The following is a 13,472-nucleotide window of genomic DNA, read 5'->3' as shown; positions in this document are numbered from 1 at the left end:
TTCTGCCGTCGAGGACGTTTCCGGCACCCGAGCCTCGGGATTGACTTAATTGCTAAAGGATAGATGGATAAAACTTAGAAAACAGTGGAAACATCAAGAACTGACCCTTCCCTCTCTCTCTCCTTCTCTCTTCTTCCCTCTCAAGGAAAATCACTGAAAACTAAGGAGATTTGGCTGGGAATTCGGTGATTTGAGCTGAGGATTTGGAGGATTAACACAATGGAAGATAGGGAATCTAACTAGAAACTAAGGTGAGCGAATTACAGTTTTTGATCAGTTGATTATGAAGTTTTGGGGCTGAATTCTAAGAGTTCTTAGGTTCTTAACTTCAAGGTTAAATTAAGGCAGCAAGCTTGGGAATTAGCTCAGAATTTGCTTAGAGTGGTTCTGTAGTGAAGGTAAGCTCAAATTTAAGATTTAATGTTTGAATTTTTGTGTTTTCTTGACTGATTTTAGAGTTCTTGAGTGTGTGGGTTTCAGAAATCAAAGTGGTGTTTTGATGAGTTTTTAGATTAGATTTCTATTAGCTTAAGCTTCTGAAATCATGCATGAATGTTTGTGATGGTTGTGGTATATAATTGGGATGGTTTTGGATGGTTTCGAGTGAGATTTGAGAGTTAAAATTAGAGGTTTTTCTCGGTTCGAAGGGGTCGGGCCGCGGCATAATTCTTGGTGAGCCGTGGCCCTATGAAGCTGATGGGTGTTGGAGATGGAGGGGGGGCTGCGGCATGGTCTATGTAGGGTCGCGGCCCGTGTCTGGTTCTGAGCTTGGATGGGCTCTGTTTGGGGGCCATGCCGCGGCATGGGAGGCTTGAGCCGCGGCCCTTAAGGAAATTAGGGATTTTTGGATTTTAAGCATGGGAATTTAACCTAAGGTGCTCGGGATTGAATCTACTACCGTGTTTGGTGGAATTCGATGTTCCGGAGACTAGAACCTTATTTAGAAGCCCTTTTACAATTATTAATGTATCCCTTATCTTGGTTGTGACTAGGTATAAGCTAGGGGCTCGGGAAACGAATCGTGACAAGAGGCATCTCGCGTAACCAGTATATTTGGAAACTAAAGGTAAGAAAACTGCACCCGGTTGTGGATTTATAATGGGACTAAGGATTCCCTGTTTTGTATGCTTTATAGAGGATGGTATTATGCCATGTAAATAGTAGACAAACGGCCTAAGAGTGTCGGAGTTTACATTAGCGCACAGGGCGCAGCTCGGCCACTGGTAGCTGAGGACAGCATATTATGCACTGAGCTCGGTTTAAGCGAACCGGAGTCAGTGGGGTAAACAGAGGGTGCGACCTAAGGTGTCGACCCTGATTATCATGTGATTTGGTTGTTATTATTGATTGGTGGATTTGTCATGCTGAATAGCTGAGTGTTGAATGGTTGAATCTTTGGTTGTATCTACGTGCTATGTGATTAGTGTGGTATGTTAAGTGTATGAACATGCTTAAAAGGTTATTAAATTGTTAACATTGTTTGTTACATAAGGTGATGTTTTCTTACTGGGCCTTGGCTCACGGGTGCTTCGTGGTGCAGGTAAAGACAAGGACAAGCTTGATCAGTCTTGATTCGGAGAGCTCTGAGAACAGAATGTACATGAACAGCTGCTCAGCCGCCACGGTTGAAGGGAGACAGGAACAGGAGATCCATAAACGTCTGTTTTGCCTTTAGAGTGGCTAGGGGTTGTTTGTACGCTGGAAATTTTGTAAACTGACTTTCAAACGCTGTTCCTTTTGGGATCCCATGTGTAAAAATGTTTAGTTATATGAAAAGTATCTTTGGAGACCAAAACCTTTTAACCCTAGCGCATTAGTGATTTTAACAACACGTTTTTAACTAAATGACTTGATTAGCAAGTCCTGCACCTTTTTAAGTACACAGTGTAGCAGTCTTGGCTATCCAGGGTGTTACAGCTTCCCCCAAAACTGTTTAGGAACATGATTTGAGAACATGATAGATCTAGAAACTTCAAGAAAATATCTATTTTTTATCTCAGTCAATCCATTTTTTTGCGAAGTATCAGCACATGAACTAATGTGAACAATTCCTTGTTCTAACAAGTATGAACCAAGAATGGAGTTAAAATATTCCTTTCCATTATCAGTTTTCAGGATTTGGATCTTACGGTTAAATTGATTTTGAATCATGGATGGAAAAAATTTAAAATATAAGCAATTTCATATTTTTCTTTCATAAGGAATGTCCATGTTGTCCTAGTATGATCATCAACAAAGAATATAAACCATCTAGATCCACTAATATTTGTTATTCGTGAGGGTACACAAATATCACTATGTATCATCGAAAAAGGTTGTGAAGGTTTGTAAGGAAGACTGGGACAAGAGTTTTGAATATGTTTAGCAAGTTGACAGACTTCACAATGAAAGAATTTTGGTCTTTTGTGGACAAATAATTGAGGAATTAGATTTTCAAGATAACCAAAATTTGGATGTCCAAGTTGAAAATGCAACATGACGAAATTTTCATTTGAAATAGACACAGAATTGAAAACAGAATCTAAATTGGAATGGTTGCCACAACTTGATTTGTGAACTTGCTTACTTTTAGGAGAATCCTTGAGGACATAGAACCCATCATGCATTTTAGCACTGCCAACCACCCTCTCTAAGCCCTCAACCTAAAATTCACAAAGATTTGGATAGAATTTAATTACACAATTCAGATCTCGAGTAAGTTTATTAATTGAAAGAAGATTGCAATTTATTTTAGGGACAAATAGAACATATATAAAGAAAGGGTCATCTGATAATGTTACAGACTTGAGAGATCCATCAGCAAGTCTGACTGTGGGAATGAGCACATAGTTTGAAGGTGGTGAAGACTTGGAAATTACCCGTCATGTGGTCAAGAGCCCCTGAATCAACTATCCAAGTACTTTTGTTGGAAGCTGCAGTAAATGTGTGAGATGTAGAACCTTGATGACACACTACTGACATTTGCCTCGGTTGAGAGTGGGTCTAGCTGCTACATAAACTGTTGAAGAGGATTCGAATGTGATTTGAGAGGTGGCTGACTTTGGTCTTTTGAGAAGGGGCTGGTGTTGTGACAAATGGTTGATAGAGGACTCCCATGAATTTAAGAAAGATTTCTGAGATTTGGTGTCTGAAATGGAGTATGCATTGAATTTGGAAATTGAATTTTTGAGGATGATATTTCTGAGAAAAAGGAGTTGGCTAGAACAGCCATGAACTGAAATTTATTTATTTTTATGAGATTATGCAGCAAAGATAGAAAAATATTTTTCAAAAAAAAATTGATGCACACGTAGAAGAAAAAAAAAACTTAGCCAAAGATGCAACTTGTTGATGAAATCGTGCGAGAACCCCAGATAAAGAGTCACAGCCGAAGCAGGGAATGCCGAGGAGGAAGACGCCGGAGAAAGGTGGCTGGAGGCGTCACACACCTACATGCGCGCGGTGCATGGGAGAAGCCGCCGGAGGTTGAGGCGGTGCGTGTCACCCACGCGCCACTATTCTGGACCCCAAACTTTGGGGTTTTGCCAATCGAGGGTGGGGCAAGCTTTCTGGGCAAGAGGTGAGATTAGAAGACAACTTTAAAACGAATTTCTAAGATTGAGCCTCAAAGAACTAACCCTAATTTTTTTAAGAAGGGGCAGAAAAAAATTTGGAAAGATTTCCAATTTTGGACTACAAATGCTCTGATACCATGTAGGATTTTGTAAATAATACTTCTAATTGATTTTATTGATGAATAGTATGGCCTATATATAATCTGAATACAAAGAGCTGGACAAAAAATAAGGAAAAAATACAACCTAAACTTAGTTGTCAATTACAACCTAAGCTTAGCTATACAAAATACTCTAGGTATTTACAATGATATGTCTAAGTAGACAACGCCATAACATTATTATTCGAGAATTTGAATCAAAAACAGAATTAGAAATAGAACTTGAAGTCAAACAATGCAAAGAAGGATGTTCTTTCTGTCACGAATCCTAGCACTGCCAATCATCCTCCCCGATAATAGATACTAAACAAATTTAGAAAGACAATGATTATCAGAGATTAATTTCAGAACAAAGATTAAATTGCATTTTAATGAAAGAACGTGGAGTACTGATTTAAGAAGTAAATCAGTAGACAATTTTATAGTGCCAATTCCTGCAATAGGTGAGTGAGTACCATCTGCAATCTTAACACTAGAGGTAGTAGAGAAAGGACAATAAGAATCAAACAAATGAGGTAAATCTGTCATGTGATTAGTTGCGCCTGAATCGATGATCCATGGAGTTTGGAAAGTGGAAGAAAAATTGCAAGAATGTGCAACTGATGCACTATGAGACTCGGGACTAGACTTGGGTTTCATGGAGGATTGACTGAGGAGCGTGTATAAATGTTTGAGTTGTTCCTGACTGGATGAAGGGGCAGCAAGACCGCTCGGATTGGTACCACTCGCAGTCTGAGTCTGATAGGCTTTTTTGTCATTCTGGCGACGAGGAGTCCAATTTGGTGGTTTCCCATGAATTTCCCAACAAGTGAAGCGAGTGTGACCATGACGTTGACAATGATCACACCAAGGTCGGTCACCCTTACGATTAGGTCGAGGGTCAAGATTGGATCGGCCAAATGGCGATGGGCCAAACTTCGTGACAAGGGTTGAGCTCTCGACGGCTGGCAATTCTAGAGTGGTGAGCATGACGCGACGACGTGCTTCTTCACGTTTGACCTCAGAGAAAGCTTCTTCAGTGTCAGGAAATGGAGAACGACTAACCAAACGACCCCGAACTTCATCAAGGATACTATTCAACCCCATAATAAATTTAAATACTCTCTCCTTTTCTAATTGTTGGCGCTGGAGTATGATGCATATAGCACATAGAGTGGTATCCAGGTACAAATCGAGTTCCTGCCACAAGTCTGAGAAATATTGGGTTACAGTGTGATTACCTTACTTGATTTTTTTGAGTTTGGTACGAATCTCAAAAATTTGATAGGCATTCCCAAGGTCAGAGTACATCTTCTTCGGCGCATCCCATACTTCCCTAGCAATTTTAAAAAATAAATACCTGCAACTAATTTTTGCATCCATCGAACTAATAAGTCACGCAAGGACAATAGAATTCTCAGCCTACCATACCTTGTAAGTGGAGTCAGTCATAGGAGTAGGAAGGTCACCGGTGAAGTACCCCAGTTTGTCATGCCCACAGATGACTAACTTTGCTGACTGCATCCATTGTAGATAATTCCTACCATCGAGTTTGTGAGCTGTGATGTGGAGAGAGCTCTTATTATGACTGTAAATGGAGCCCATGGATCCACTAGATTGATGTTGGGCCTGAGTTTGGGCTTGAATTTGGGTAGGCCCACTTATTTGAGAAGAAATATCTTCACTGGTAGACATCGTGGCTCGTGCGGCTGTGAAGCTAGAAAGTTCATAGGAACCAAGGCCTGGTGAGGAGTGCGATTGAGGGCTACGTCGAGAGGAGCCAGTTCGAAGATGGGTCTGGTCGTAGGGCTACGCCGAGAGGAGCCTGTTCGAAGATGGGTCTAGTTGTAAGGCTACGCCAGACTGAGGCTCCTAACAGAGGGCTAGACGGAGGCTAATACCGAACTGGAACGGAGGTCACCTGAAGCAGAGGACATCGCCAGACTGGAATGACCGCCAAGAATACCGGAGGATATCACCGACACCTACGACTGTAGGAGACCCGCGACCGCAGCTGCAACTAGAGAAGGCCGGTGACTGGAGGATCGGTGCCTAAATGCCACCTGGAACCGAGGAGGTCGCCGGAAAATAAAAAAGATATCGGAGAAGAGAGAGAGTTGTATGGCTCTGATACTATGTAAATTTGTAAGAGAAAATTTGTTTTTCTTATTTCTGTATATACAATTGGTAAAACACAAGCCTATTTATACAGTTTACACTCCTAATCGTCTTAATTACAGAATAAACACAAATCACAAAGATAGTTGCAAGTCATCTAAATAAGAAAACTGCTAATCTATAGCTATAACCAAATCATGAGATTTGATTCTCTTATTTGTCAACACAACATTTACCCAATGGAATATAACTTCAGCAAGTATTTGAACAGGTAATTGTAGGGAAAGAACAAACAAGTTAACAGAACTATAAGATGCCTTACTAGTTACTAGTATGCAAGGAATCTTATAACTTGCCAATTCCAAACCATACAAGTAACCTACGTTTATTATTCTATTATTCTTGCATTACGTCGTCACTCATTAGTCATGAATTCCATGAATTGAAGTCCCCAACGATGATTTCTCAGCATTGCTAGCCTGCCGTTATAGTGTAGAGTGTAATAGTAGCAAATAATTAATTATATTCTTTTATATACTAATCAATTGGTGACTAATCCAAGGCCACAAGTAGCCTTCCCTAAATGATCATTTTCATCTTGCTTAGGTGTACAATTTGTGAAGCATATTGACCAAGAAAACATTGCTAAATCACAAGAAAGATGCAACAGAGTTTAGATCTAAAAAATTTTGCAGAATAATTATTCATACTCACCCCTGCCTACTCGAGCAGCAACGCTTGTATTAAGAAAAAGAGATTCATGATCTTCGTCTTTAATTTTAACCTTGTTCAGTGAAGTTATTTCATCTCTGCCTCCTAACCTTTCCTTTGTGTTCTTACTTGAAGAATGCAAAGCATCCGGAGCAGCACTTTTAGAATCATCACTTGGTGAAGCTATAGTTTTCAGATGTTCACTTGATTCATTAGTTGCTGAATTAAACAGACCAGTATAAAAGCCATCAATCTCTGCTATATTAGGCTGTGACCGCCCAGAAAGCGGAATTCCTTGATTGTCAATTTGAGTTGCAGGAACAGAATCTTGATAAACCGGCGACTCTCTCTTCCAAAGCTCTTGTGAAAGTTGTCCCATTTCTTCAGCTGGGTCATTAAAGCTATCTGGAAAACTTGCTTCAGGTGAGCTAATATCAGATTCACAACTGCTACTGCAGATACTATCTGGTGGAGATAACCATTCATTATCATCCAAAGAAACACCAGCAAATGCAGGAAACTCTTTGGTATTTCCAGAATTTGATATGGGGAGGTTTTCTCTCTCCTTGTCATCAAATTCAGTAGCATCAACAGTAAGATCTAAGCTAGACTGATCAATTCCTTGTGATTTTACTTCCTGACTCTCTCCTAGACCTTCAAGAGCCTGACAAATATGGGAAAGAAAAAGGAAAATTAATAGTAATTTGCTATTGCCAAAATTTGAAAATATTGATAAATAACAAAATATTATTTATAAAAAGGCTGCACCTTATGAAGATTTCCAGCATGGAAACTTGCGGTTTGAGCAAGCTTGGTCAACAGGGAATAGAGCCCCTTCACAGACAATCCAAGTGATGGTACCAATGGCTTCAAAGTTTGATAAGCGTCCTTAATTCTCAAATAATAAGACTGGTATATGGCTTGTCCGTGAATAGGAGATATTTCCATCTTGGTCTCTCCTTCCCTTGCCAGAGCATCAGTCATTGCAGCTACATCTTTAGACAACACTGTTTCAAGAGGAAGAAGTATTGTATTTGCCTGCCCAAGAATGAAATTTTCAATTTATATGGTCACACGCAGACTAACATTACATATTTGATCAGTAATAATCAAGAACAGTCCATTACCGCAGAACCATTTGTACTGAAAGCATCAAATCAATATGACATAATTTAATGACGGTGGAGAAAGAAATAGAGAGGGAGTGAGAGAAAGAGAGAGAACATAAACAGAGTGAAAAGAGAAACCTTTGAAAGATTTTCCATAAGAGAACGGTGTACTCCAGCTGCGTCCTTTCCCAGATTATGAACATCATGAAGATCTTCAGTTATTGCCAGGACCTAAACATATATTATCAAAACAAAAAAGGTTACACAGCATAGAGCACCAATAATACTAATCAGTATTGAAAATATTGCTAATAATAAAAGAACATTAAAGTGACATTAAAAAAACCACAATGCAATAGACAAAGGCAAATGAAAGCTTTTCTACCACATATCATAAAGCGGCCACTTCTGTCAATGACCTTGTTCTATAGATAATTTGGCCCTAAAACCAGCAGGGCAAATAAAGAACTGTTGTAATAGTTGCTTTAATATTTTTCTCAAAAAGTAAAGGAAACCCGTACATACTGAAACTACATGCATTTACTTCAAAGCATATTTCAACTTCCTTTACATGGTTAAAGAATTAAGACCAAAGAGAAATTAAAAATCTAGTAAGTTCTAAAGAAGAATAAAGACATTTTTTTATAGGATAAAAAACCTCTTCTCTGTTTTGACTTGAAGATTATCCACAAGTTTATGAAACATCCCCACAAGAACAAAAATACTCAAATTTATGTCAAATCTAAAAATGAATATATATTTTAAATGATGAATTAAAATACTTTTTTGTGTTTATTTATTAATTAATAAGGATATTTTTGTCTCACACCGTTTTCCTTTAAAATAAATTTGACTTGGTGGTAGATTTAGTTATAACTGAAATTTGATTGAAGTATTTTGTAATTTTCAAAAACTCAGCAGATTCTCAAATTTGCCAAAAAAAAAAAAGAGGTGAATTTTATCATCCCTTCTTTATTTTAGAACCATTATAAAGATCAACTGAATTAATGCTTCGACGCTAGAATAGGATGTTCAAAAGCTATTGAATGCAATGAAATAAACCTGGAATCAATTCGTAAATGAAAAGTGAAGATATCAAAAGAAAGATATTGTAGACATCAAAAGTCAGTGAAAGAATTTATGCTGGATGGACTTCAAATAACTTGCTGGGAACATACTCTGCTAAGATTTTATCATACACTCTAAACAAGAGACAGAGATTGAGGATAAATTACTTCAAATTCAAATGACTAAAAAGTCACACAGTACATGGGATGTCTAACCGTTACAGTACATGTGGAAATCAAACACTCCATGAAAATAGTGATAAGATATGAAACAGACCTCTTCAAGCATAGAACCACATTCAGAAGTCAAAGCAGTATGAGTCTTCAAAACACGTCCATATGCTGCTAGTGCCACACTGGTCCCATAAGCACTATCCCTCATTGAAAGAATGGTGCTCTGTAGATCACCTGTAAGAAAAAAGAAAATAAATAAATAAAATTGTGATTATTATCATAATCGTCATGAATTTGGTGATGCAGTAACGTGTACACAAAAGCACAACCGTATGTGAGAGAGAGAGAGAGAGAGATGCCAAATAAGATAAATGCATGTCTTAGCAAGAAAATAAAATGCCAAATGTTTCAGAGGGAAGACGGAACCTGAAGCTGACGTCACTTTTAGAGATGCAATACGAAGTTCATTGGTTGCAGCATATAAGCCATTGGAAGCAGCTTCCATGGTGCTTTGTGCAATCTTCCATTCTTGTTCAGTGCCTGATAAGAAGTAACAAAATGCATACATCGTTTATCATAGTTGGTAATACCAATGTTATAAATGAGTCGGTAACTGGCCTAAGTAATATTACGTGTGAAAGAATGGTAAGTGATATCTAATCTTGTCAGTGCAGTCATGTAAGCTTGCTGCCATGTCCTTCCATCTCCACCAGTCCTGAAAGGATAAAGCTCCCCAGGAAATCGAAAAATGCCATCTCTTGATGCTTCAAACTCCAAGATTGACATGGATATTTTAATAACATCTGATGCCTTTTCTCTAGCTTCCCAAAGCAGTTTCCGACGCCTCATCAGATGATCATGGAATTCAGGAGGTATCCCAGAAGTTTTACTTGAAGGATTTCCTGTCGTACTGGAATTTGGCCCGCCACATGCCCACCCCATTGCTCTCTCAAGCTGCCCTTCAGCAGCAAGTGATGTTCTCTCACAAGCTTGCAGGGACTCCAAAGACCTGGCTATTTTTGACATGGCAGAATGCATACTTTCCAGCAGCTTAGGTCTGCTAAGGTTCATAACAATAGAATATAAACTGTCATCACTAGCAAGAAACTTCTGAAATTTGATTCTGCTGTTATGTGAAGGAGCCAAAGTGACATCATTCATCCACTCCATCTGAAGAATCTCTAAACCAGTCTTGTGAATAGCATCCCTGAGCTCATTCACCTGCCTTTTCACAAGGAAAGCAGCTGATCTTGCTGCTCTTGCAGTTTCATGTGTATTACAGTATTCATCAAGCATAAGTTGCACCCTTTTTACAACCCCAACATCATTTTTCACTTGATCAAGAACAAGTTCATTCATTGCCTCTGTCAGCTGCTTCAAATTTTCATTTTCTTTATCTAAGTAAGCCAATAAAGTAGGAGTAACTCGTTCTTTCAAGTATTTACCGATATGTTCTTGAAGTTGCACCTTGAGCTTTCTCTTCAGCAGAGAAAAGAGTTGGTCAAACCCAAATTTTTTATCCACAGATGAAGATACGTCATGTATGCAGGCATCAAGAAAAAAATCAACAACGCCTACTTTCCAAACAAAGAAGGAATGGTTATCAAACAAGCTACCGAACTTCCATATATATTCAGATATTGGGTGCCCAGAACTCAACAAATCTGCAATTTCAGAAGTTTCATTTGACTGAGAAGAAAAAGCACCTCCAATTAAAGAGAAAGCTCTATCAATTGATTCTATTTCAGAAAAAGGCTTAACTAGGGTAGTTAATAGTGCCTTGCTTCCCAGGACATGAAGCCCACTCTCCTCCTCAACACTAACTAGAGACTGAAACTGTCGTTCAGACAAAATCAGGGCATTCTTTATATCAGCTTCTCTTTTAATGAGAGAAGATGTACGCACATCCCTCTGGTTCCACGTTTGACGAAGATGGTCCAGCTGAGCTCTACAAGCTTCTTCTTGCGAAGCAAGCTCCTCCGCCTCTTCCCAGGAGAGGTGATCCCTGCCTTTTAAAGCTGCTTCTTCAAGGGCCAACTGTTGCTCAGTAATGAGTCCAACTTTAATAAAGTAGCTCTGTTCCAGTTCAACTAAGGAGGCCCACTCCATTTTAATTTCCACAAACTGCTCTAGTGCCGAATCAACAGAACCCCGAATTTGTGAAATTGATCCAAATACATCCATAATCTCTGAATTTAAAGAAACAGCTGATTTCATTATTTCTGGAAGAACAGTTTCTATCATTTGCTCAATTAAGTTCTTACAGGATAGTAAACTTGATCTAAACATCGAAGCCCAATTTTGTTCAGAAAAAAATTGAGAATCATCTTTATCTGAGTCAAGACTGGGTAAACCAATCAATTGTTGTAGTTCACTTACAAACTCTGTTACCAGCATGCATTTCTCCACTTGCTCTTCAAACTCACAGAAAATAGTTTCAAAATCATATGGAAACCTATTATTTGCATTTTCTCCTCCAGTGCAATTACCGAAAATGTCAAGCAACCTACACTTGACGGCATTATACAAAGAACTGACAGCTATATTTAATACACATAATACTTTCTCCCTCTTCTCATCCAGTTCTTCTGATCTAATTACTTTTTCCCCATCATCTTTAGATTGTTTTGATTGAATTGGAAGAATTGCATCTTCTTTCCTTTCAAGACCAGCAGACTGCATGTATCTTATAAAAGCAGAGAGCAGATGGTCCTTAGCTTTTGATTTAGTCTCGAAGCCGATAGAGTTCTCTAGCTCAGCACACTCTGCTTCAACCTTCTCTATATCTGACATGTACTTCTCCACTTGAAGACACAGTTCTATATGGTTATGCTTGACAGAATCAAGATCAGCCCCATGAGTCTTGGCAAAATGATCAGCAGCCTGTCTCTTTGCTATAGAGAGGATATCAGAAGAAAGGGCACTAACAGATAACTGCAAAACTTGTGCCCAGCCATGCACTGCACTGGTTGTAAGGTAATTCAGAGGTAAAATTCTTTGCAAAGCCAAAGAATATACCTGAAGTGCTGTCAGCCCAGATGAGAGTCCAACATCCAGTTCAGACACTAGATCAGAGACTTCCCTGTCCATATCGTGGCATTGTACTTGCGTGGGCTCAGGAACAATGGTCAATGGAACCCCTGCCATCAGGACAGCAGATGAAAGAGACAAAGCTTCTTGCATGCTGCTTAAATTTATGCGGGCATCAATTTCTGGAACTAAATTGCTTCGTAAAGCATCAAGCATCCTTCCATGCTGTTCAATCCAAGTTGCTGCTTCTTGAGCTTTCTCAGCAACCACAGCCTTTGCTTGAGAAAATTCTCGGGACTGAATTTCATATGATGCACGAGTTTTCTCAAAACTACTAGTTGCTTCAGCAACAATTGACTTTGCAGATGTCTCATGCATCATTAGGTTAGCTCTCTCTTGGTCAGCTTGATAAAAGAGGGCAGAGGCAAGTTCATATTGTTTTAAAGCATCAGAAAACCTCTGAGAACATAAACTTGAGTCAGAAAAGAATAAAGAAGATAATAAAATATGCTCAGAAGAACACATAACAGCTGAAAAAAGAAGAAAGCTGAAGTGAGGTGGACATAGTAAATAATATTTATTCATACCTCAAGAGCAGATTCAACAGCTGGTAGGGTAGCCAACAAAAGATCATGATGTTCCTGGTTATTATTCAAAAAGATTAGATAATTATCAAATAAAAGAGCTGCAGAGGTGCTATTTATAAGATTATTGGCATGTTGCAGTTCCTAAAATTCATTCTTGGCGCTCAACAAGTAAAATTTCATACATTCTCTCACATCAAGGAGAAGACATATACAATGTCTTGATTCAAGGATACACACCTGTAGGGGCACTCGAATTTCCTGCACTCGAGAAGCAAATAAACTTAAACTAACAGCTAACTCCATACCCTTCCTTTCTTCACCACCAATTGCAGCATCATCATGGAAATCTCCTCGAGTCCATTCTACAAGTGGATCCCAAACAAACACTTCTAGTAACATTAATATTATATCTTTGTGCTTCCTTAAGACACCAATCACTGTTTCACAATTTGCCCTAAAGGTTCCTTCTATTCCAGTCAACCCCAATGCTGCTTCAATGGTCTGGGTAAGACGAAAGGGAACAATCTCTGGGACTTTAAGTCTCTGTCCTTTATCAAAACAAACATTATAGTCAATATGTACAATATCTCCACTGCAGAAATCAACCAGTATGTTATCAAGATGCCTATCTCCCAGGCCAAGAATGTGGCCCACCATGCTCATAGCAGCAACACTTCCAGAATACCTATGAGAAAAGAAAAGTGTTACTTTATATGTTCTACAGCTGTTCAAAAAAGAAATAGATTGTGCAGTGCATGCTAGTCTATTATAATAATGTTATCATTTTGTAGTACAATTTTCTAAAAGGTAATCATGATACCAGTAGCAGTTATCAGTCCATCTTTTGGTACCAAATTTCAATTAATAAAATCAACAGTGTTCTGGTAATCAAACATGCAATACCAAATTGTATTGGATTTTAAAAAGTACACAACAGAACTCACTGCATCAAACTGTGAACCAACTTTAGCTATTTTACGTT

General features: G+C 38.7%; 1 protein-coding gene across 1 annotated transcript in view; it reads right to left on the bottom strand.

The window, feature by feature from the left end:
- Nucleotides 1–13,472, bottom strand: part of LOC133798215 (uncharacterized) — a 32,120-nt gene that overhangs the window by 9,309 nt on the left and 9,339 nt on the right. Inside the window, exons 6-13 of the mRNA XM_062236435.1 lie at nucleotides 12,728–13,175; nucleotides 12,491–12,544; nucleotides 9,506–12,362; nucleotides 9,300–9,413; nucleotides 8,977–9,107; nucleotides 7,771–7,863; nucleotides 7,292–7,561; nucleotides 6,527–7,187 (exon numbers count right to left, since the gene is read on the bottom strand). Of these exons, the coding sequence (XP_062092419.1) occupies nucleotides 6,527–7,187; nucleotides 7,292–7,561; nucleotides 7,771–7,863; nucleotides 8,977–9,107; nucleotides 9,300–9,413; nucleotides 9,506–12,362; nucleotides 12,491–12,544; nucleotides 12,728–13,175 (4,628 nt within the window). The remainder of the gene's footprint in view (nucleotides 1–6,526; nucleotides 7,188–7,291; nucleotides 7,562–7,770; nucleotides 7,864–8,976; nucleotides 9,108–9,299; nucleotides 9,414–9,505; nucleotides 12,363–12,490; nucleotides 12,545–12,727; nucleotides 13,176–13,472) is intronic.

This window comes from Humulus lupulus, chromosome 1, assembly GCF_963169125.1.
Source record: "Humulus lupulus chromosome 1, drHumLupu1.1, whole genome shotgun sequence".
Taxonomy (NCBI): domain Eukaryota; kingdom Viridiplantae; phylum Streptophyta; class Magnoliopsida; order Rosales; family Cannabaceae; genus Humulus; species Humulus lupulus.
The sequence above is the reverse complement of the archived record's forward strand: the minus strand, read 5'-3'. Positions and strand labels throughout refer to the sequence as shown.